We start from the raw sequence: 25,065 nt of genomic DNA, 5'->3' as shown, positions 1-25,065 counted from the left end.
CTTTCCTTGTCTGGAATCTAGAGGGCAGAAGTGTCAGTTAGAGTAAGTTTGGAGAAATGACAATTTTAAAGAACAGATAGAAGAGATGTGAAAAAAAATCAGAAAGAAGTCAAAGGAGATGTCAGAAAAAAATCCAGAGGAATGTGATGCCAAGAATGAGTATCTCAGAAAGAAGGGGTGTTTTACCTCATTTAACCAAACTTACACTGGTATTCCATACATCATATCATTAAATTCCTCATCTCAGAATCCAATCAAGTTGCTCCCCAGCCCCTAGAGGAACAAGGCTCGCTATGGCCAACTCTGGCTTCTAATCTTGATTTCTCAATTATACTGCAGAGGTGAAACACCCCTTCTTTCTGATATATACTCATTCTTGGCATCACATTCTTCTGGATTTTTTTCTGACATCTCCTTTGACTTCTTTCTGATTTTTTTCATATCTCTTCTAGCTGTTCTTTAAAATTGGCATTTCTCCAAACTTGGGTTGTACATAATTTTTCCAGGTTTTCATACCTATTTCCTGTGTTTCAGATACCAAGCATATGCTGATGGTTTCTAAATATATATCTCAGTTCAGGTCCTATTCCTAAATACCATGCCAGATCATTAGTTGTCGACTGGGCCCCACCATTGATGACTTATGCATGCATCAAAACTGAACCTATCTTTCTTATAAATGTTTCCTTGTTTTGTTTTCCCATCTCAGCAAATGACTCCCACATTATTTCCCCATTGTTCATAATAGAAGACTTGGAGTCATCCTTGATTACCACTTTCTTCCTCACAGTCTCTTATCCTCTCAAGTCTTCTTTTAAAAGTTTCAAATCAGTCTATTTCCTTCCTTCTCTGTTACTTTAGTGAAGGTCACCATAATCTCTGCATAGATAAATGTAATAGTCTCATAACTTTTCTTCTTATGACCATCTATTTCTTTTTCCAGTGCCATCTTTAAACTATAGGTTGGGTGGTGTTTTAATGATGCCAATCAGATTGTGACTTCATGATGAAAATCCTTCAATGATTCCCCCATTGCTCTCAGGACAAAGGACAAATCACTAGATATGGTGTGCAGGTCCTTTGCCTGGTTTCTCTTGCATTCATTCCATGTCCTTATTATGTTCTGTTCTGTATTGAAGGAGGGATAACTCTTGCCAGTTCCACTTCACAGGTACCACTTTGTTAATCAGCTTCTTCAGTTGGGTTTAGCAAATGGCACTGGTGGGAGGTTGGAGTATGGGAAAGGGAATTTCTCATCCCTCCTCTGTCTTACACTTCAGCTGAATCTTGCTGTGGCCTTAGCTCTCATTGGACAGATCTGCCAAAATCCAGCTTCTGTAAGTGCTTGGGCTTTAGTAAGACCACTTGTTACTTGCTTCTAGAGACCTCCAGTTAGAAGTGGTTATCTGACATTGCTAATCTCTGGACAACTGATCCCCTGTTTGATACTCAGGCAGATTTATGTTTTAAGAATTTATAATGGCCTTCATTAGTACCTATAAATATTACACTTATTGCCTTCCTTGTTAGATGTCAATTAGATAAAATTTGTTCATACTAATTAAAATCTTCCATGTACTTACTGATTTTTTTACTTGTTCCGTCAGTAGTGGAGAAGTACATTAAAATCTCCAACTATGATTTAACCAACTATGGTATACTTTTAGTTAATTTTTCTCTATATATTCTTAATAGCATGCTTTTAGGCCCATAAAATTTAGAATTTTTATAGCTTCCTGGTGATTTTCTTCATATCTACTAATATTTATCTCCTGAATCTTTGGAAGTTTTCTGTTATTTTCTAGTGCCTCCCTGACCTCCAATGGTTAGGAATACCCATGGTACCTTTGCTTCTTCTCCAGTACCTGTGCTTCTTTATTTTTTTTTTCACTTACTGTTTAGGTAAGCTCATACAGTGTTATGAGCTAAATACCATTTCTATGGTAGAATTTTTTAGTTCTAGTTTACTTCTTTCCCTTGAATTCCAGACTCTTCTATTCAACCACCTCATTATATGGACACCTTCACTTAGACACCTATGAGGCAGGTCAAGTTTTGGATACAAGAAATTGAACTATTGCTCTTCTCCAAAACCCTTTTCCACCTGCAGCAGGTTGGAGCTTGTTCCAACCAGTTGTTCATGCAACAAATTTGAAGTCATCCTTGATTCATCTATTTTTTTCACACCCCATAACCAAACTCTTAGCAAAACTTTGTGGCTTTAGATACCAAATATATATAGATTCTAACTCCTCATTGCTAATCACAGGGAAATGCTTCTAGTGTTCCAAGGTATCTTTTCTAGTTTCCTTCTATGTATTATAGCTTTCAATCTGGGGTCCCTGCAAATAAGAGTCTGTTCCATGAAATCTTGTGGTGAGTGTGATGAATCTACATTCCCAGCTGTTCTGTTCTGATCTATGCTTCCCATTGTTCCAGAGTTTCCCAACTTTCTTCTTTGTTGTAGGAGGTCTTTCTGGTTTCTCATTTCAGGCAGTCCCTCTTCTGGCCAGTTCTACTATCAGAATTCATCACTTTCTTCTCTGTGACCAAGTTCACACTTCATCTGGCCTTTGGGTTCTTCTTTTTTTCTCAAGTGTGAAAAGAGCACAGACTGAGATCCAGCTCCCTGTTTTGTCTACAACAGTTCAAGGATCTCCTCGAGGAATGAGATCAAAGAATTTTAAAAAGTCCTTCAGGAACACTTTAAACCAAGGCAATAACTACCTGTCATGAACATTTTTTTTTAAAAAAGCAAGCAATACAAAACAGAAGACTATTTTCTCTTAATTATGCTTTTCCCTAGAGTTTAGAATATATGAAAAAATAATAGTATTTGAAGATTTCCAGAGAGAAACAAATTTTCATATGGAATACCATCCTATTATTTAACATACTCTGTGATGGATTATAGATGACTGGAAATTCTTCAGCACTATTTCCACGGAGGATCTGTTTGCCCTCCCCTTGAATCTGGGCTGAATGGTGATGTCTCTGGGAAGCAGAATATGAAGGAAGTGTTGCGATTTGAATTCTAGGTCTAGACTTTAAGAGCACTGACAGCTTCTATATGGATCTTGTAGAGTCTGAGTTTCCATGAAAGAACTCTGAATACTTTGAGGCTGCTGTGTTGGTAAAAACCTCAGCCATGTGGAGAGGCTCTGGAGGATAAGATGGCATGTAGACAGAGAGACCCAAGACTTCTCACTGCATTGTGTGCACAAACACTCCATTGAGCAGATATGCCAGGCAAGTGAGTGAAGGGGACAACTTGAAAGAGGATCCCCCACACCCAGCCACCTGATCTGACATCCCATGCATCAGTGACAGGCCATCCATATTCCTAACATGAAATTGGAGCAAAATAGAATGAAAGTTTTCAGCAACTAAGTTTTAATGCAACAAAAGAGAACCAAAGAAGATTCCAGTGAGATTTCTCTGTGACTTCATCTCCATCATTTCTTTAACAGTTATAGAGGTATTTTTTTCTTGACAACCATGAAGAGTGCAAAGGCATTATATTCTGTATACTTTTTGCTTTTCTCACCACATACTCTTTTGCTTTGTGTCCTAGCTATTTGTATTTGCATTTTCTCTCTCTTTGAGGGTTGAAGACTCTAGCATTCTTAGCAATTTGCACCCAGAAAATTGTTGCTTTATTTGATTATATGTTTTGGAGTGCCATTGGAGAAGAACTGGAAAGGGAATAGATCCATTGCCCCAGTCAACCATGATGTCCTCTGACCTCCAGCAGTTTAAAAGAAACTTGTATCTGTGTTACCTTTTCTATTATTTCAAATTGTTTGACTTTTCATGTGTTTGTTTCCTCAGGCAGATTTCCTATGCCCCAAGAGCAGAGATTATTAAGACACTTTGGGGTTCTACATCATTTCTGGTACAGGGCAGGACTCATGAAATCTACCATTTTCTGATAATCAGAGATGCTTCAGCTCTGTGATAAAAAAGACAGGTTGAAGCAAGTCTTATAAGAGAGCTGATTCTGAAGGGAGAGAGGCACAAAGTATAATGAGAAAAAAATCAGGATTTAAAATGAGCTCACTGAAATGATGCTTCTGCAGTAGACATTATATGTGACTAAGAATATCAAAGTTACCAAATGAGGGAGTAGCCTTGGGCAGAGTTCACAAGGAGATAGTCATGCATTTGGAAATAAGCAGAATGATGTGTTGGGTGGAATAACTTGAATGCAATCCAATGTTAGATTGGGAAGCCCCCTTGGAAACTTGTTCCATGTTCTGGACCTAGTTATTTTGTATTCCTCTTTATCACAGATACAAAATATGTTGTACCATTGCTCTTTGTACAAGATAGCTTTGCAGCTGTGAGACTAAGTAAGGCTTCTTGTCAGTATATTGGGATCCAGGTTTGATGGTGGATGATGATGAAGGGAATGGTTGATAGGAGAGAGATACAAGGTCACTTAAAATTCAGTAAAGCAAATTCTTTAGCAGAAGTGGTTCCTGAATGACAAGGAAAGAAGTGTTTACTTAAAGCTTACCATATATACTTGCCTGAAGGACTAAACATATAATCTGTTAAGATTTCCAAATTCTAGATTGGCCAAAAGATTATTCCTCTTGTATTTCCATGGATTAAGAAAAATCCATAGTAATTCATATCAACAGGAACCAAGATAAGTTGATCTTGTTCAGTGTTGAGATTTAACTACACTACTATTCCCATTTTTGTTCTCCTCTCCTCTCCTCCACTCCCCTCTCCTTCTCTCTCTCTCTCTCTCTCTCTCTCTCTCTCTCTCTCTCTCTCTCGTCTATGGCTATGATCCTTCTGCAGGTCCTGGAAATATTTTGTTTGATTTTATAACTCCTTTAAATAATACTCTCTGTTCTTATAATGCAAATATCCCTGGAAGTGTAATTTTAAAAAAGATGTTATTATTCATTCACATCTTTATGAAAGTAGGTCATTATAACTTTGATTGTTAATTTTAGGTGTCAATTTGGAATTAAGGGATACCCAGATAGTGGTTAAAACATTATTTCTTGTTGTCTCTGAGGATGTTTCTAGAAGAAAAACAGAAGAGATTGACGCTTGAATCAGTGAATTATAAGGAGGATCTGTCCTCAGTGTGGGTAGCACCATCCAGTCAGCTGGGGTCCTGGATAGAACAAAAAGGGAAAAGGCAAATTCTCTTGCTCTTTCTCCTAGAACTGGGACATACTTCTCTTGGACTTCAAAATTTTGGGGTCTTGAGCCTGTGGACTCAGAAACTTATACCAGCAACTCCCTGAGTTCTCAGACCTTTAGCTTTGGACTGAGAATTATACCAGCAGCTTCCCTAACTCTGAGGCCTTTGAAATTGGATGAACTCACACTACTAGCTGCCAAGGTCCTGTGGTTTGCAGATGGTCTATCATGGGACTTTTTAGCCTCCATATTAATTTGAGCCAATGGCCCTAGTAAATTCCTTCTTGTATATCTCCATCTATCTTTATCCTATTGGTTCTATCTTTTTGAAAAACTCTGACAAATATAGTGACTATTGGATACATCTGGGCTTGGATAGAGGTGTAGAGCACAAATCATGGCACAATGTTGAGTATTTAGAAGTTATTTTGGGCAACCATATTTTGAGAAATAAAGAGAATCATGGGATGGAATTTGGTCTCTGAGTCTTGAAAGTCAGTCAGAAGATTTTAAAATTTATATGAGCTGAAGAATGACTTATTGCGATCTGTATTTTTGTAAGATTAGTTTTAAAAGCCTTGAGACTTGGGCTGGGGTTGTGGCTCAGTAGTATAATGCTTGTCTGGCATGTGTAGGGCCCTGGGTTTGATTCTCAGCACCACATATAAATAAATAAAGATCTGTTGACAACTAAAAATATATATATATTAAAAAAAACACATGTCCTTGAGACTGACATAGAGTAGGTGCTCAATAAATACTTGTTAAATGAACTGGAAGAAAAAGAATTGAAAGTAGAAAAAGGATGAGTGGCTATTACAGAAATGCAGGTCTAGGATGATAGACTCTCTTCTTCCCATAGTGTAACTCCATCTGTTAAAAGTCATCGCATCACGTGATGAAACTGATGTATTGGGTATCTGCTTTGAGTTACTATAGCCTCTGAAAATTCCTGCAGTGCTTATTGTTGTGGGTGATAATGCTTATCCCACCACCAGATATATTAGGTCAGGCACTGTTTTGTTTCAAAGTCTCTTACATCTTGCCTGGTGCCAGACACATAGGTGTCTAAATGTTCACCGTGTCAGGCTCCATGTCTTCAGTGAGCAGTTGAGAATATTTACTTGATTTCTCTCTTTATTCTTGGAGCTAGTGGGTGGACAAGGGGGAAGGGACAGTTGTGGGCTGGTGTTTTTAATCCTCCTCTTGGAAGCTGGTTGGGTCTAATGACAGTGACCTTTCTTTGTAAAGTATCGCTCCAGTTAACATTTCAACACATGCTGTATTCTGGAAGTGAGTGGTTTTGAGAATTTAAATCCTGAAAAATACCAGTGGAGACACTGATAGTTGGCTGATAGTTGGCTCTGAAGAGATTTAGTAATCCTAAATGGTTTCAACATTGTTAGGCTTCTTGGTGTGGAGTTAGAGTGGCAAGGAAGGCAGCAGTTGATAATGACAGAGTTAGGAGAGGCAGGAGTTAAATAGCGCTCTGTGCCCTGTTTAATAAAGTGTGTTATAGCCACTGCCACAAATTTGATTTGAACAATTTCTATTTTTCCCAGCAAAGATGTTATTACAGGTCAATCATTTCCATAAGTGAGAGCACATTTCTGGTGTATGCTACACTGACAGATGGCTAGAAGACCTCTCTTTCATGATCCCAGGCGGGATAAAAAGGCAATTTACTATCTATAGGACTGTGGGTACACTGGTAATGGAAGAGAATCATTCTTATACAAATAACTCAGTGTTTGAATCTGAACTATCAAATGAATCTGAGCTATAGCCAAATCAATTTGATAAACCATCAGAATATGATTGTACTGGCTCCAGCCTGCAAAGGCAATGCATTAAATTTTCCCCACAGGAAACTGTTTCCCAAGGAAACGGCAATTGCTTGATTGCTTAAAAAAAAAAAAGTTCAGTGAGTTCAAGATATCAGGTGAAAACTTAGATGGCTGCTGATATTCAAGGTCAAGACTCACGAGAGGGAAATGAGGAGGCTGGGCCTCCCCTCTGAAACTTCCTGGACCTTGTCTGCATGCCCGTGGCTTCTCAGCATCACTTTCTCTTTACAATAGAACCATTCATTCTTGTGTTCTCAGGTGTTCTTCACTCCCCTAGAAATTTTGCCTTTGGGAAAGGAGCGCTCATCAGTTTGGATGCACTTCCCTGACATCCAGTAGAATCCCATGTATGTGTGTGAGGGAGACAAAGGATGAACCTGTGGGGGGGAAGAAGATTCTTCCTTGTGGAGGAGATATTTTGGAGCCGGGGCAGGGCTTCTCAGCTCTCAACATGGAGAATCTCATCTCTAGAACCAGAGTTCTCTCTGGATCACCAGCATGTGGTTATAGACCTAAGCCCCTAGTACTGACTCTGCTGATCAAAAACTCTTGTGTTGGGATTAACAAACGGAGGTTTCAAAAGCCCTCCAGCTGATTTTGAGGCCCAATCAAATTTAGGACCACTGCTCTAGGCAGCTGAGAGTCACTCACACTAAAGTGGCACTTAGTTGGCTTCTACTCTGGGAATTATCCAAGATCGCCTCCTTCCTGGGGACAACCTAAACCCAATGTCTGTTTACATGAGGGCTTGGCCCCTGCCTTAGTTCAGGACAACTTTGAAGGCTTATCTTAACTCCAGAGCTCCCTTTGGGATCAGCTGAGACTTCTGTTGTAAATGCAGTATGGTTTAATTTCCCTGATAGCCTGATTTTGCTTCCGTCAGGCTTCCTCCACATGTTCTGAGAATATCTTTCGTTAAATCTCCTGAATTCATATATCTCTACTAAAGTCTTATCTGGGGGGTTAGGATCTGACTTAAAGCACAGACATAGCCCTGGTTCAAGCAGCATCTGTTTGGGGCTGGATAGTCCGCACAAATTCCTAGTCCTACCTGTTCACTCATAGCACCTGAGGTTAGCTGGTCCTCTGCACACCTACACAAGCATCCCTCAGGCTGGGTTTAACTGAGTTGGTGCATCAGGTTGCAGAAGTGGGAAATGAGATAGGCCATTCATCAGACTGCATCCCAGGTCAGCAGGCAGCTTAAAGGGCATTTGGACTAACCTGAAATCTCCAGAAGGAGAAACTTGATGGTAAAGTGATTGACTTGCCCCCAAGGTGAGAAGAATGAAACTAGCAATTATAGGCTGGGCTTCTGGCCAGGATCTTGCACATATATTCTCATGCATTGAGATGAAAAGATGTGAGAAGGCATTATTACTCTAGACCTTTTGAGTTACGAGTGGTATTTTTTAATTCCATTGAATTTTCTATAATTTTAATTCTGGCCATATATGTTTCTATAGTAAAGGGGATAAAACAAAGAGCCTGTAATTAAGGACCCCATAGAACTGTGTCTTGCCTGCATTCACATGAAGGCTGGCTGGGAGACTTGCATGTTGAGTTTTTCTCTTAAACATTCTGATGAGATACATTGTGTAATGCCTTAGCCTGGAACCCTGGAAGCCAATTCTGCAAACTTAGGAGATGTTCCTCTGGGCTGGGATTATGTATTCCTGACTTTTATTCTTAGGCCGAGAGGCTGGTATAATAATTATCTTTCCCTCTATTTCAGTTCCCCACCAGTTGCAGGGGGCCTTAATGAATAACATTTAGATGCAAATAGATGTATTCACAGAAACATGGTAGGGTGGAAACATATGGGAATGTGAGGCAGAAGAGCTAGTTTCTGAAACGAGCTCTGTTGCTCTGAGCTCTGCAGTGTGATCTTTAAAGGGTCACTTCCTTCCTCTGGGCCTGGATTTCTCAAATGGATAGTGAACCAGTGGGGGATCTTGTCCAATGTAAACATTTTCAGGAGCACACAGTGGGTTAAGGTGCTCTAGATTCAATGTTATTCCTGTCCCAGGTCACATATGGAAACAAACATACTCCATAACTGTTGTATTCTGAACAGTTAGTGGTGCTTATTTAGGAACATCCAAAACTCTTAGGACTTTTTAGCTGAGTGAAATGGATAATCTGTTCCCTAGCCAGAGTATATCAGAAGCACTTTGTCAAAGTCCATTTGTCTCCCAAGCACTCTAAGAACAGGGAACATTAAGCATTATAAGCTTTAAGTACTTTGTATATTTGAACACTTGGACTGGATACCTGGCACTCTCCATTTGTTAGGCCTGTGTACTGCTTTCTATTTCATACTGCATGTCATGATCTGATATATTAAGTTGTATATTTAAATTTTTGTCTGACTCTCCCTCACCCTATGAGAATATTAGCCTTCTGTGAGAAAGAACTTCCTCTTGTTTCCTGCATTAATGTATAGGGTACACATGGTACAAAGGTGGCACTTAAAATCTATTCAATGAATTAAAAAAACAGACATATGGACACACACTGTGTATATATATATATATATATATATATATATATATATATATATATTTAAGCTTCAGACAATAATAGAAAATAGATATTACTGTTTTTGCCAGTCTTTAGGAGGGGAAACAGGCTTACAGAGGAAAAGGACCTGGGTTTGATCTGAGGCTGCTGCTCTGGCACTTCTTTAATCATGCAGACACAACCTCCTTTTGCATACATCGCTGTCTCCAGCCAGGCATTCTGGAGTAATCTTTGAACTTGGTCCGAATGATAAATCTATCTTAAAACACACACACACACTGCTCTCTTCAAAGGGGCAGAGAGCCATGTATGGGGAATAGCACACTCTTTATCATCAATAATTAACATTTGTGGAGTTTCTGCTCTGCCATGCATGATTTAATTCAAGAGATAGATTCCAACCTGAAGGAGAATATAAGATATTTGGTGAAGACAAAAGTGATGTTGATAGATAGTAGATAGAAGGATAACCAGGCATGGAAGCCCATGCCAACTACTAAGAGGTACAGTGTGCGCCTCTCAAATGCCTGCATCTAGAAAGCATGTTTATTTCTTAGCTCACCATTCCTTCTTGCACCTCATTCCTCCTGGGTGCTATTATTCTTCTTGAAGTACATTCTACAGTAAATTCAGTAGTTTTTGCTTAGAGCCCAGGAAAACACATGTTTAAAAAGCCCTTAGGTAATTATGATGCAGGCACCTCCTACTTCAATCCATAAAGGCTGCTGAAATTGCAGGAGGAAGTCACTAAAGGCTCAGGTCATCAGAGAGACTTGAAGAAGAGATGGGTCTCAGAAAGATCTTTAATGGAAAGGGCAGCAGGGATAAGAAAAGCAGGAAAAGTCATTTTTGGCAGGAAGAATCAGGAAGAGGATGTGCCAATAGGAGGAGTCATGCTGATGCAGGGCTGAGGGGCACTGAATGCATCCCAAGGGATCTGGAAAGAGGATCCAAAAATAATGTGTGTGTATGTTGATCTCACTGGATTGAATAGTGTGTATCCACAGGTCTCTTAGGTGTGGAGGGTAAGGAAGGAGAATTGTGCTTTTTCTTCTAGGATAGACACATAACAGAGTGGTTAGTTTGTATCACGAGTCAGAACAATTCGGTTTTAAATCCCTGCTATTAAAACTTGCATGACCTTGAGTGAGTTAGTTAATGCCTCTAGGAAATTCAGTTTTTCCTTCTCTAAAATGGCAATAATAGCTCCCACCACAGAGGGTTATTCTAAGGATTAAATGAGAAAATGCCTCTTAACTTCTTATAACACTTGTCTGGCACTTGGTAAGTGCTCATTACATGTTATTATTATTGTTGCCATTTTATTGAAAGCCAGACTGCAGATCAGCCTTAAATTGTCCTTATAAATCTTTGCAGATGACATGAATAAGAATCAACCTTGACTGTTAGTCCTATCTTGGAGCTTTTTTGAGACGGAGAGAGTGAAGTTCTAGCTTCTACAAACCGAGCTCTTCCACGAAGATAAGAAAAGAGGGAAAGTTACTCACAGAATGACTGGTCCAGAGGCTCCCTGGAAAACATCATTAGGCAATTCTTCCAAATTATTGTTATCACTTAGATTCCTGGGGATGGAGTTAAGGAAAGAAGAAGGGAAACAGAAAGCTACATAAATATCACTGTTGTAAGAGCCATTTCCCTCTAAATGGCCTGGAAGAATAGCCAGGCTACTTACAGCTCATCTAGTTGGGTTCCATTGAATGCACAGTTGTGTATTTCTTGAATTCCATTCTTATTCAGCCATCTGAAATAAAAGGCCCATTAAAAAACCAATAATGTCAGATTCAAACAATACAGGGGTTTCATAATTGGAAGCACTGGGGCAAGATCAGACAGCACAGGTTAGTGGCATAAATAAAACACCACCCTTAAAGCTCAGGAATAGGGGCAGGAGGGAGACTGATTTGTCACTGTATAACCTTTTGTAACTTTTAAAGTTTATTTTATGTGTGTATATTATCTATTCAAAGGAATAAGCGAACTTCATGTAGAAAAAAGGAATAAATAAAATTTAATTTCAAAAAGGCACACTTAGGCACAGCAGTCTGGATCCTGTAACTATAAGGTCTTTGCAATGTCTCCCTTGGTGGAGAAGATACTAAGGGATAAAGAGATGAAGATCTTTCTAGTTCTGAAGGACAGAAATCATATAATTATTGAACCAGTGTTTCTAAGACAGAGAAAGAACATTTTGTGCCACCTTTCTCTAAGGCCTTAAGGCTTTCACCCATGCTCACCCATAGCAGCTGCCTGACTGTCATCAAAAAGTGATCTAATTAAGTTGTCATAAAATCTGAACAACTCCTGTGACCCACAGGGACCTGGTTATTGGAGGCTTGTGGGAGTGACTCTAGGTTAGCCAGATAGGAAGAGAAATCAATTATAGAGACTGTGGCTGCAGCAGGGCGAGGTGGTGTGTGTGGGCATGGGGAAGGCTCTGGGGGATGTTGGGGTGGGTGTGGAACAGTTTGCTCACTGTGCGAAGGAGCAGGTTTGCCTGGGCTGAGGAGCCCGGGGACACTGTGGGCTAACAGTTCTGCTGTTGGGAGAGGTTGGGGGAAGTCAGCCCAAAGGGCCCCGACCAGCTCTCTTTTTTGTGTGTCAGTTTCTTTTCCCTGAGTGGCTTTACAAATAACACTGTTGAAAAAACTGACCCAGAGAGGCTCCTGTGTATCAGGACTCAAACTATTTCCTGGGCTATAGCGGGTATCTAGAAAATGCTTAAAATCAATGCAAAACAACTGCACATCTTTCTTCCCCTCCTCTGTAAGTCCAGCTGGCTAAAAAATTCAGAGGAGCAAGGTACATCTTTCAAAACATTAGCAACCAGTTAAAAGGTTCTGTTGACAAAGCTGTGATTGAGCACTGTATCCTGTTCACCATGCCCAGGAGAAGGTCTTTCCCGGGCATCCAGACTCCTGACTTGTCAGCCTGGCCCAGAGTAGTCAGTACTGGGGCAGCTGTCCCTAACCCATGGGAGGTACATCCCTAGGGGTTTGGGATCAAACACAAGAGTCAGCAAACTCTTTCTATAAAGAGGTACATAGTACATTTTAGGTTTTATGGGCCAAGAGGCAAGATTAAAGATATCATATATAAAGTTCTTATAAAACAATTTTCACAAATTTTTATTGACCAAATTCAGAATTTAATAGTTTGAGTTCAACTTTTCTTTCTTTTGTAATATAGGTCTACTATTGAAAATAATAGAATTCTGTTTTTGAGAGATATGATGTTTTGCTTAATTAGGTTCAATGTTAGCATTCCTGATCACAAAAAAAATATGATCTTAGCTCATAGGCTAGATTTGGCCTGTGGATAGTAGTTGGTTGATCCTTAATCTATTCCCAGGAGTGTGAAAATCCATATGGGCTCCTCCTGTTTGTCTATAGACAAGATAGTTTTTCCTGCTCATATATATCCTGCAAATAGCTATTGCTATGATTGAAGCATAGGCTAATTTAAAATAATTATTGTTTTCAAAGTAGAACTTTGTCTTTATGGATTTATCAATCAATAGATATCATCATGTGGGGAGGGGAATAGTATTTTTTTTTAATTTCAATGATGAATCATTTCACAAAAAACAAATTATGGCCCAAACTCCTTAATTTGGTTTCTGTTAGGCTAAAGTGAACTCCTAACAAAGGGAAGCCAACATTTATACAGCTCACTCCTAGTCTCTTAAGATAGGAGGGTCCTATTTTGAAATCTGTTGGTGACAGTGATGATGATAACTACCTGCACAGCCTAAACCCTCTTGGGTCCTTAGGGACAAGACCATGTACTCTCTCAGCAGAGGCTGCTCATCTTAAAGAGTGAAGGTAAAGGGGGACCTGGTCCATGAAAACTCACTGAGGGAAGGTAAGGGAGATGGACACTGATGGAGGAAGGGAGAAAACACATGAAGGAAGCCTCTCCAGAGGCCAGAGTGTGCTGGGAGCTGTCACATGTGTCATCTCACTGTGTTTCTTCTGAATTAGGCCATTCTTCTGGCCAGCTATAGTTGAAAGAATTCAGCCCCATGAAAGAAATTATGTTTATATCATCTTGAATGTCTCTGGGACAGAGTACAGAAAAATTAGCTGGGTGCTTTCCCCATGTAGATCCTCTGGTGTGATGGCTTGTGAGGGTGTGGAAAGGCACAAAGGCCTCCATACTATGGACTTTCACTGCTCATTGCCCTGAGTCACAGGCAAGGGTCTGATAATCCTTCATTGCGTGTTTGTTAGAAAGCTTTCTCTGACTTCAGTGCCATTTGCCATGCTTTTCTCCCTATTGGGGGAAAGCACCTCTACGTTAGATAAAACACCCAAACTAAGAACAATTGGAGACTTAAGCTGCATTGATTATGAATCTCCTGATTCTATTATCTATAGATTAAGGATCAGCCAAAGTAAGAACTATAGATCTTATCCTCACAAGTGTGCAAGTGTCCTTTAGAGACATGTCTGAAAAGTGTGAGTTCTAAAGGTAAACCATCCCCTCTTGAGAAGTGTGTCCCGAAATTCTGGGGGAATTCACACAGTGTCCATAAGGAGTTAGAGAAGGATAGAAAGGAACTATATGTTTCTTTTGTATCTTTAAGTTAAATATACACAGTAAGGTTTATTTAAAAGAAAACAAATTATGAGAAATCGTGTCACAAAAAACCCACTAAAGTTACAAAAGGGAAAGATAAAATATTTTTCTTACAGATATAATTGCAATTACTGGTTCCTTAATGTCATTCTGGGCATCTAACTTTCATGGATCCCATGAATGCTCTGGCAGCCCAAAACAGGCCTGTTTTTTTGGCTATCTTAGAGTATGAGTAAACTACCATGCTAGATATAGGCACAAAAGATTAGAAGGCTGTTCATTAATGATGCAGAGCGCATTTAAAAACTTGCCCAGAAGTCAGAAGGAGTAACTTGAGCTCATTAAAAAACGTGATCATTCCAAGAAAATGAGAAGTCATCTTTTGCTCAGCGTGGGCCTGCTTAATATGGTTAGGAGGGAGTAGCCATATCTCCCCAGTCCGGCCTCCTTCCTGGTCTTTTTCTTTAGGCAACAGAAGCCTTGCCAGGCAATAACTAGCTTTATTGATGCATGAGTTATTCTGTCCTTTGGAACAGATGTTGCATCACAGGAGACCATCATTCAAAGAGCAATTTTAAATACTTGAATCACACCACGGCATCATAAATTATTAACATGACTCCATGTTGTGATTCTGAAATGTAAAGATGAGAGGAAAACACAGAACCAGAGAGAGATTTAAATGGTGAAATGCCAGTTATCCAAACAAAAGCAGAGTATCCCATTATGAGAAAGATCATTAAGTGAAAAATCAAATGTTACTCTGTTGGATTTCTTCCCCTTACTTACAGAATCACACTCTCGAAACTCAGCCCCATGAAAGAATTTCTTTCAACCATGTGGATGTTTATGTTATCTTGAATGTCTCTGGAAGAGAATACAGAAAAATTAGATACCAGCATTGGCTCCACTTGGGAAACCTTTCCTCGTTTAGTTTACTGGGAAGGATGTGATCTTTAGCTGAGGTAATGTTTTAATATAATTTTTGTTTGGAGGATAATGAGTTCAAAGTTTGGGAAACAAATGGTCTCTAATTTATCTTTCATATGTCAGTTCTTCTTGTAGGTGAAACTGCAGATGTGCAGTGTCTTCTCTCTGAAGGGTTTCTTAGCTAATGTCACTGTGTTCTAACACACTCATTCATAGCCTTGTTTCCACAGTTGATCTCTCTGCTCAAGGTGACAAAGACACTAAAACTGACCTGCCACCTCCTACCAAACTTCTCTGTTCATCTTAGGTAGGTCCTCCAATCTGAATCCCTTTATTACACTTTTTTTTCTTCTGTTCATTCTCCTTGGTTCCAGAACAATTCTTCTCTTTTCCTGAATTAAAGGGTAGGTAAATCTTATATCTTTCTGTTTGTATTCCTTAACCTGTTGTCAAACTTATATAGTAGGTTTGTTCTAACATATAAATATAGAAGTAGCAAACAGCTTGAAACAATTTGAGAAGTTCTAGAAGATTCTTTCTCCACTCCTTACACTGCTTCCTAATTTCTTCCTTTGGAGTCTGTTCATATTCTTCTAATTTTACTATTGCAAATTAAGTTGCCATTATACCTTGATTTCCCCCTCCATTTTTGAAATACAGGTGCTTTAGGAAAAAGCAAACACACCAAGTCACTAATACTTTAGTATGAACTTGTCAGTTTCCTTAAGGATAGGGCAGCACAGGAACTCTGGAGGGAAAAAGAGGGGATGATGGAATACAGAGGGAGTTTCAGGGGACAGAAACAAAGCATCAATTAGTGAAAAAACGAGAGACAGTGATTTTGCTACGAGCTTCTTTTGTGTTGATAACACTTGTTGAGGAGTCTGTTGACTTCCTCTGAAATGAGATTGGCTGGCCTGCAGGTAACACCAAAGACCTTGCGGCTTGGCTTCCGACCTCATTTGGAGGTACACAGACTACATAATACATATTAGCAGCCCAGAAGGCTATTGAGTAAGACCACCACTGAGTAGAGTTGGCTAACTGCTTGCTGTGGTTTGGATCTTGAGTGTCCCCCAAAGGCCAATGTTTTAAAGGCATGGTCCCCAGCTTGGTACTGTTGGGAGGCGGTAGAAACTTTAAGAGATGGGGCATAGTGGGAGGCCTTTGGGTCACTGGGGATGAGCTTCCTTGTCCTCTCTTTTGCTTCTTGGCTATGAGGTGAGAAGTTTTGCTCGACTGTGTCCTCCTGACATGATGTGTTACTACAAGCCCAAAGCAACAGGGCTACCTCATCATGGACTGCAATCTCTAAAACTGTGAGCCAAAATAAGGCTTTTCTCTTCATAAGTTAATCATCTCAGGCATTTGTTATAGTGACAGAAAGGTGACAAAGATACAATTTAGTGAAAAACTTACAGTAAAACCTTTTGGAGAGATTGAATCTTGTGAACAGCTGGCAAGTGCTTAATACCTGTATTTGATATTAACCTAGAGAGAGACAAAATGAGAGGGAAAATGAAACTGCTATTTAAACAGTTGTTAGAGTATGAACTTTCCAAATTCAAAATATCAATTTTGAACTATCAGAAAAATCTGCCAGAAAAGCTCATAATAATCCTAAATTATGCTTCTGTTCTTTATTTTAAGAATCTAATCAGGATGGAGTATACTGTTGATTCCTTAGAGCAAAGAAATTTACACTTTGGTCACAAAGAGCCACAATACATTATTTTTAAAGATTGATAAGTTAACATGATCCCCCAATACATTCCAAGTAGGTAACAAGTTTTTTGTAAATTATTTCCAATTTCCAGCCTTGGCATACTTTTTGAAGCACTGTCCCTTCCCCACTCCCAGTGATTCTTTTGGAAGTAGAACATCAAATTCCATGCCATTTGACCTCATTTGCATGTGACCTAAACCAAGCAAATTTCATCTCCTGGGAATGATTGGAGCTCAGTTAAACCTGAGTCTTCTGCTGCTATCACCCTAAGGGATAGTCCATAAATTTCTAAACCTGACAATTTCAGACCTATCCTGGCTCCTTCCCAGGGCCTAGTTGTCTTGGCTTGGCTTGCTCAGGAAGTAGGGCCTGAGAGCCTGAGATGAAGGCTGGCCTGTTTGTAATATAATTGGTTATATGAGTCAGAGCATCCAGGACAGGAAGTGTGAAACAGGGAAGGAGGAAAGCTAATCAATATCAAGATGAATTATCCAGTTGGCTACCACTACTGGTGATTGTTCCTTAATCTCAAGGACTTGATTTAGGAGATTTTCAAAACGTATATCAGACTTGTCGATCTGAGTAGAGGAGGGTAGTGAGGGGAAGGATTTATTCATAGACTTCAATTTCCTATTGGTCAAAAGTGACACCGTCATATTAATGCCCCACTTCTGGCTTGGATATTTGTGAATACCTGTGAGTCCTGATGGGCATCTTTACCATGGTACAGAAGAAGCCCCAGAGCAGGGAGTGAGAAGTATCACACAAAGCCAAGCCAGGTGTTGTCCAGTTACACCTACAGTAAGCTAGATGAAATCTGCATAGAAGTGGCTGCCACAGCTGTGGTTAAGGTCCCAAGTAGCATATGAGAATTGTCTGACACGCTGTTCTTCAGCATTTCCCTCGCTCCTGTGAGCTACTCAGAAACTTTTCAGTATCTCTCTATTCCCATTTCCTTCTGTGTGTGATTTATCTAAACTAGAGTTGGTCTTTGTTGTTTGAAGTCTACAGAACCCTGATTGATATGCTCATCATTATAAAGGACTGTGAGCTTTTTGGAATTTATGACTCTGAAGTGGACTTTGGTGTCTTTTAAACAGTTTTTGTATCTAGAGAGTCAGTGAATTCTGTTTGAGTTCTCTGTAATGATTCTCAGGTGTTTTTTTTTTTTCCCCCACTTGGTTCCCAATGATCCATGTAGAACCCATCTTGGGATGGTCTCCTTCTGCTTTTTAAATTGGAGAAAGAAGTTTTTAATATACTCTTATGGTTGATTTGTTGCAATGTTATTTATCTTTGAAAAAATTTATATGCATAAAAATTAATTCCTTTTGGCATAGAAGTCTATGGGTGAAAACAAATGAATGTAGCTGTGTAACCACCAGCACAACCCAGATACAGGACAGTGCCGTCACCCTCCAAATTCTTGTATTTCCTCTTCGTATTTAACCTCTTTCTATGCTCTTGATTACTGACAACCAGTGATTAATTTTATATTCCTATAATTTTGCCTTTCCCCAAATGTCATCTCTGTGAAATATTTTAGTGTGCAACTTTTGAGACTGGCTTCTTTCACTTAGAATAATGCATTGGAGATTCTTCTGTGTCATTGTGTGTCAATAGTTCATTGTTTTCTATTGCTAAGTAGTATTCCATGAATGTTCCACAGATTTTTAATCCATTCTCCAGTTGAAGGCTACATATATGTTATTTGTGTGTGTGTAAAAGTATGTATTATATGATTGTGTATATAGTATGTGTATGTGTATATATAATATATATATAAAACATATACACACATACATACATAAAATCTGCTTTAAAAGTTTGTGTCCATTTTCTTTAATGAGAACATGGTTTTTCTTTTTCCTGGGCAAATTCCTGGGAGTGGGATTTCAGGCCATATGGTAAGCATATGCTTAACTGGAAAACAGTTAAGAAGTTGTTTTTTTTTTTAAACAAAGTGATACCATTGTGCATTCCGACCTACTCTTACTATATAAGAGTTGTAGTTACTCTGATTTCTTGGTTATTAAATATATATATATATATATATATATATATATATATATATACACACACACACACACACACATATGTATATATATTCTTTGCATATAAAAGTAATATTTATTTATTGTAAGACTTATTAAAAATACTAAAGAATCACCTATAATCTCATTAGCCAGTAGTAGCTTCTGTTAATGTTTGAAGTTTGAAGATTTTGCAAAAGAGCTTTCTCGATTACCCTCCATTACCCAATATTCTCTTCAACAGAAACAGTGCCATAACTTTAAATACCCGCTGACAGTCCTATTGCACATTTGTTATTTAATCAGATCCAGCCTTCTATGATCTTTTGATCTCTTCCCATGTGTTTATGTAGTATTCTTTTAATGAAACCTCAAAGCAGAGACCATGTTTAGTATTTTATGACTGTATGTATGTAGGTTTGGAATGCAGAATGTACTCATAAAATACTGGGTTAATTGCTTGATGTTTCTAAATCATTTCTTGCTTCTGTCACCAGAATGTATCAAAACCCTGATTTAGTTAATTTTCTTGTCAGGTATCACTGCTATATGGGGTAATTAGTCTTAAACAGAGACAGGGAGGTTAGGAGGCCAGGAATCAGGAGAACCTACACACCAACTCTGACATGAACGAGACACAAGCCACTTCATCTCTCCAGGGCAGAAAGAATGTGGAATAGGAAAGTTAAGGTAGACATTATCAATCACCTCTGTATTCTTCTTCACCTCCTCATGGTTCAACTTTTACACTAGCTGTTACCATGGCAATAGATGCTATCTGATTTTACTTGGCAGAAGCTTGTCTTAGCTGTACTGGGTATCTCTTTTTCTGTTCTGGACTTTTTCACCAACTTCAAGTAAGTTATAGGAACCCATTTAGCCATTCTGAGACCTTTGCAACTGGGGAAGTAATAGGGATTTAACACCTACAAGGGCAACTCTTGACTAGTGCTGAACTTCTTTCTTTTATTTCTTGGGAAAATAACTCTGAATACATTATATGTGATACCTTAGAGGACTCTAACATGACTGAGCCCACAAATAGCTGGTTGTGTTCCTCCTGATAGTACATTCTTTAGTTGACTTTCTCTCCTTCTGTTTCCATCTTCCTAGCCATCCAAACTCTTTCCCTGGGTTTGGATACATAAATAAACTACTTGCTTGTAAGTCTTTGCTCAGACATTTTTTGGAGAACCTAGACTAAGTCAGATACCCACTTGCACTGAGTTTGATATTTTACATAGATTTATTGACAGTTTCTATCTTCCTTTATTCTATGTCTGTCTCTAATTGCATTGCAGCCCAGTCCTATTTCTCTTGTTTCTTCTACAGGAATGTTTTTAGAATATCTGCAAATGCTTTCTTCATCTACTCTTACCTCATTTACCTTCAACCTGCCTTACATCTATCTTTCCATGCTGCATCTCTTCAACAAAACTGTAATGATCATGCCAAAAATCTACCACCCAACTAACTACAAATCTAATAAACATGTAATACCTTTGTTTTTAAAATTTGTTTATATATGGTGCCTAGTATTGAACCCAGGGCCTCGAATATGCTAGGCAAGCTCTCTACTGCTGAGCCATAACCCCAGTCCAACATTTAAAATTCTCATTTTATTGGACTTTTCTGGATCATTAGAACTCTCTCTTCTATTGCTTTCTGTCATGTTGCACTCTTCTGTTAAACCTCCTCCTCTTCTAGTGTGCTTTGTTTGTTCCCTGTCCTCTCTTTGTACTCGGGTCTCCCCCATTCCCTTTTCTCTATAATCTCAGAGCCGTGGGAAGCAAGATCTACCTACCTAAGTCATGTGGATTATGGTGAATCCTAGACTATACTTGTCTTAAGACCTTTCATCTGATTAAATCTCACTCCACATATTCTCCTACGTGTTTCATTGACATAATCAACTAAATTTGTTCCTTCACTATCACCTCTACCAAACCATTCCTCCACAATTATTCTCCATGAATAGTAGTGCCATTCATCAGTTGTTCGATATAAGTGTGACAAGCTTGGCTGTTGCTTCCTCATATTCCAATATCCAGTCCATCTCTGTCTCTTTAGATTCCATTTCCAAAATAGATCTTGATTCCATACACTTTTGTCCATCTGTACTGACACCATTCTAAAACAAGACATCATCCTTCCTCTGGATTTCTGCAACAGTCTCCTCCTGTTTTCCACACACTTAATCTTGTTCTTTTTTAATCCATTCTCCATGTAGCATGCAGAGCATTGTTTTAAAAACTGTAAATCAGATGGCTTTACGCCACTGCTGTGAGGGATTTGGTCCTTTCCCATAACACTCAGGGTAAACTTGTAGTCTTTACTGCCTATTCTTGCACCCTCATCTCATGCTATTCTGCAGGACATGTTAGCCTCAGTGGCTCTTTCTCAGCTCCTTAGAGCATTGAGTTCTTTCGCAGTCTCCAGGTGTTTGGGGGTGCTTTATCTGGAAGTCTTACACTCAGTCTCCACCTGGTCAACTGAGAATCAACCTTCAGAGTTTATTTACAAATGTCATTTTTTTTTCCCAGAGAGAAGCTCCCTGACTGCCAATCTAATTATAGTTCCTGATTTTTTCCCCGTATAATTATATTCTTTTTGGCACTTTTTCTTTTTAGTCACCCATTACAGTTAAACTCTATATTATTTTGTATTCATTTATCCAGTGTCTGTCTCTTAATTCAGATTTTGAATGGTATGAGGGTGGATTTATATTTTTCCTGAAGACTCAGTATTGGCACAGTGGTTGGTGCTATGCTTACCAAGCTTTTTAAGCCAGGTAATGTGCTAAGAGTTGTCAAGAGATATGCACACAAGGAATTATGTACACGCAATTGATTTGACCTAGCAACTAGCTCATATCTCTGAGTGAAAGGATGTGAGTTATTGGAAGGAGGAAGACTTCATGATTTTCCAATGAGAATGGTATAAATGCATCATTTAACTAACATGGATAGTATGAATTTCCATAGTCACTATACTTGTGGAATGAATATCCATAGACATCTACGGAAGCACATCGAAATCTTTGGTCTTTATATAAAAGAAAAAATGCTGCAAAAATGGCTAAAATTATTCCTGTAGTGCTGAGTTTAAGACACTTTTAAAGATCTAGTGACCATCCACTGAGATGGATTATTGGTTATAACTCTGTAGCTGAGACTTTCTATAACCCCAAGATAACACAGGAAATGGAGTTCGGATGAACATTTAGTTTTCAATTCATTTTTCCCTTCTGATCAATAAATTCATGTCTGATGGAGACTGGAAGTGGGTAATCAGCTAGGAGCTCTATGTCTCAATAGGTTTGCTTTGGTCAAATGACTGTTTGCTGCAAAATTATTTTGATTCACTCAACTACAGTTTATCTTCAAAAACAGTTAAAGGCCTGGGGGTAAAATGTCAGCAAATTTAAGTTCTGCAAATAGGTCTTTTAAAGAAAAGTAACTGGCTCAGAGCTCTCTTTTGTCAACAGCCAGTTTCACATTCTAAGCTGGTGTTAGCACCTTTCATGCCTGATTGTCCCTAATCTTTAGGTTACAATAATGACCTTGAGCACTGCTCCTGTAAGAATAAATTTATTTGGGTCCTTACAAAGGCCAGGAACTATCCTATCTTCCTGCCACAGGGTGATACATTTGCCTTTCATGAGCAGGTGTCCCTTTGGCTCTGAGGCTCATGGCATCATTATTGCTTTTATTAATCTTCAATAGTAGCAGCACGTTCTTATTTTTTCCCTTAAGTTAGTAGGGTCTGTTTGTTTGTGTTGTTTGTTTGTCTGTTTGTTTTAGCTCTTCTAGTCTAACTCTTGAGGCAGCACAGAGTTCATGCCATGGTTTGAAGTGACCATTGAGATGCTTTAGGAGAATTTAATTTAGGGAGGGGATGCCACCAATTGTGTGGCAAGTATTGACTTATGGTTGCAAATGAATATTAGCAGGTCGTGAATTAGAAAATATGGAATGTGCAAAAATGAGGATCAAGTGTATGTAAAAAGTCTTGTTATTTTATGAGGCCTGCTGATAGAGATTTTTATTAACTACAGATCTTTATTAACTGTGAATTTGAGTAGCTCTATACAACATGATAAAAGATGCTAACATATGCTTCTTGCTCATTAAATAAGGATTAGTCCAGGTATAGTAGCACAGAAACTTGGTTGTAGATGTCAGTGTGTAAGAAACTGGCCCAATGACTAAGACCTTAGACATGAAGATAGACCCTGGATTCATGTACCCTCTTTCTAGCTAGGTGAATGACACCAAACAGTTTACTTGCCTTTTGAGAATCTCAGTTTCTCTCTTTGTAAGATGATTTTGTGTAAGGAATTTCATGAGACAGTAGGAGACCCTCATTTCCTGCCTTTGCAATCTCACACCTTCAAAGCTAGGACTATTTAACTGTCCTATTCAGTTCAAACTAATCTCAGTCTCCATGGAAACCAGACTCCTTAATAATCAGGGGGAGTTTAATTAGCCCAGGGACAGCATTTCCAAGAGCTCAGTTCTATCTGCCCTGCCAGGTTGCAGTTCTATTTTGACCCAGTGTGTGAATTTAGCAATAAGCTTCTGTTAAAGTTGGCATGTAGCATAACTTCAAAGGTAATGATTCTAGCACCAGAAAATCTGGGTTCAAGTCCTGGCTGTATCATTCTTTATGATGTGCTTCTTGGCTATTTGTTTAAGTCTCAAGATCCTTTATTTTTTATCCAGTGAAATGAGATTTATCTTACAGGGAAACTGAATGCCCTGTCTGGGCCCCTTCACTGCCCTGGTCACGTTCCAACCTTCTATTCTAGTTGCTCTAACTGTGACTATGTTTGATTTCCCAACTCTGCTAGGCCTAGGTCACAGCTTGCATTTCCCCATCGCTCTTGGTTGCTGCAGTGCTATTTTGGTGTTTGAGTTGCTGTTGTTCCCGTGTGACCTCTATGACTCCTAAGTAAGAAAGCCACACCTGAATTTCCCAGATTCTTCCTGGGCTTTTCCTCTGATTTCCCCTTGCTTTCTTTTGATAAACCTGCCTGGACCAGTCTTCTTACCTGATTCTGTTTAGTCTCTGAGTCCTAAATTTTTCTTGTCAGAATCATATTATCACTTAGAGGTTTGTTGGCTATCTCAAGGAAAATTACAGAGAGTTGACAAAATTAGAGATGACTTACATATTTTTTTACAAAAAGACACATGATCCAAATTTGACTTTTCCTGTGATGACAAATGGCTAACTGAAATAATGCTACGAATCAGATATTTTCCTACTGGACACAATTATATTGTCTCTTTAAGGGAAAGGTGCTATATTAATAATGAGGTGGAGTACAATAGCATTTGAAGAAAAATTTATGCTGTGAAAAGAGCTTTTGGAAACGAGTACTAGAGAAAACATATATGCAAATGGTTATTTTATGGTTGAAAATGATGTAAGTTTGTCAATATGTGTGAAAACTCTTACACTGCATATTTTAAAAAATCGGGAAATATGTATTTCTAATCAGTTTTTTTATGGGATTTTGAATGTTTTCATTAAAAGTATAAAAATGCAACATCTTCCAGACAGTTTGTAAGAGCATCTGATTGACATTAAGGAAGGAAAATTACTAGCTGAATTTCATAAAAATATTTGTATAAAAGGAACATAGGATTGAAAACCAAGTATCTATGTACGTAAGGAGTGCTGTTGCATTGATCTACCTATTTTTGTGAAGTTTTGTTTTTAGCTTTGACAGCCATTAAAATCTAGTATTGATATGACCTATGAATAGCTTTTGTAAGTGATAAAAAGGATTAAAAAATACTGAAACACACCCTGTGACCTTGCTTTTTCTAAAATATTGTAGTTAGAGTAAAATAGATTTTTGGATCCATGTTAATATATAATAAGAGGAAAATGTGGAAACATTATTTATAAATTGTTGTTTAATACTGTATTTTGTATGTTTATAATATTTGTAGTACTATAGTTGTGTGTATGTGTGTGCATACTTTACAATTAAATCAACTTATTTGGGAATATGCAGTTTTTTTTTTCTTTTTTGCATAGAAGGGTGAGGAATTAAGACCATACTGTTCAACAAGTAGGATATTTTTCTTGGGAAGAGCAGTCCACATTTCTGAAGAGCTGCCAAGTGTAAATGGTAATAGATTTGTTGTGCTGTTCTGGAAAGTAGATACAGGATTCATAATAATAATGGTCAACATTTATTGAACACTTCCTATGTACCATGTACCAC

The 25,065-nt window shown here is 38.6% G+C and overlaps 1 protein-coding gene across 2 annotated transcripts in view; it reads right to left on the bottom strand.

Moving 5' to 3' along the window:
• Positions 1 to 25,065, bottom strand: part of Fshr (follicle stimulating hormone receptor) — a 151,367-nt gene that overhangs the window by 7,694 nt on the left and 118,608 nt on the right. Inside the window, exons 5-8 of one of the 2 annotated variants that reach the window (XM_048804409.1) lie at positions 16,485 to 16,556; positions 14,925 to 15,002; positions 11,230 to 11,298; positions 11,045 to 11,119 (exon numbers count right to left, since the gene is read on the bottom strand). In XM_048804409.1, coding sequence (XP_048660366.1) covers positions 11,045 to 11,119; positions 11,230 to 11,298; positions 14,925 to 15,002; positions 16,485 to 16,556 — 294 coding nt within the window. The remainder of the gene's footprint in view (positions 1 to 11,044; positions 11,120 to 11,229; positions 11,299 to 14,924; positions 15,003 to 16,484; positions 16,557 to 25,065) is intronic. The other variant, XM_015479471.2, reaches the window with a different exon arrangement.

Source organism: Marmota marmota, unplaced genomic scaffold, assembly GCF_001458135.2.
Source record: "Marmota marmota marmota unplaced genomic scaffold, marMar, whole genome shotgun sequence".
NCBI lineage: Eukaryota > Metazoa > Chordata > Mammalia > Rodentia > Sciuridae > Marmota > Marmota marmota.
This window is presented reverse-complemented; position numbering and strand designations above follow the sequence as displayed.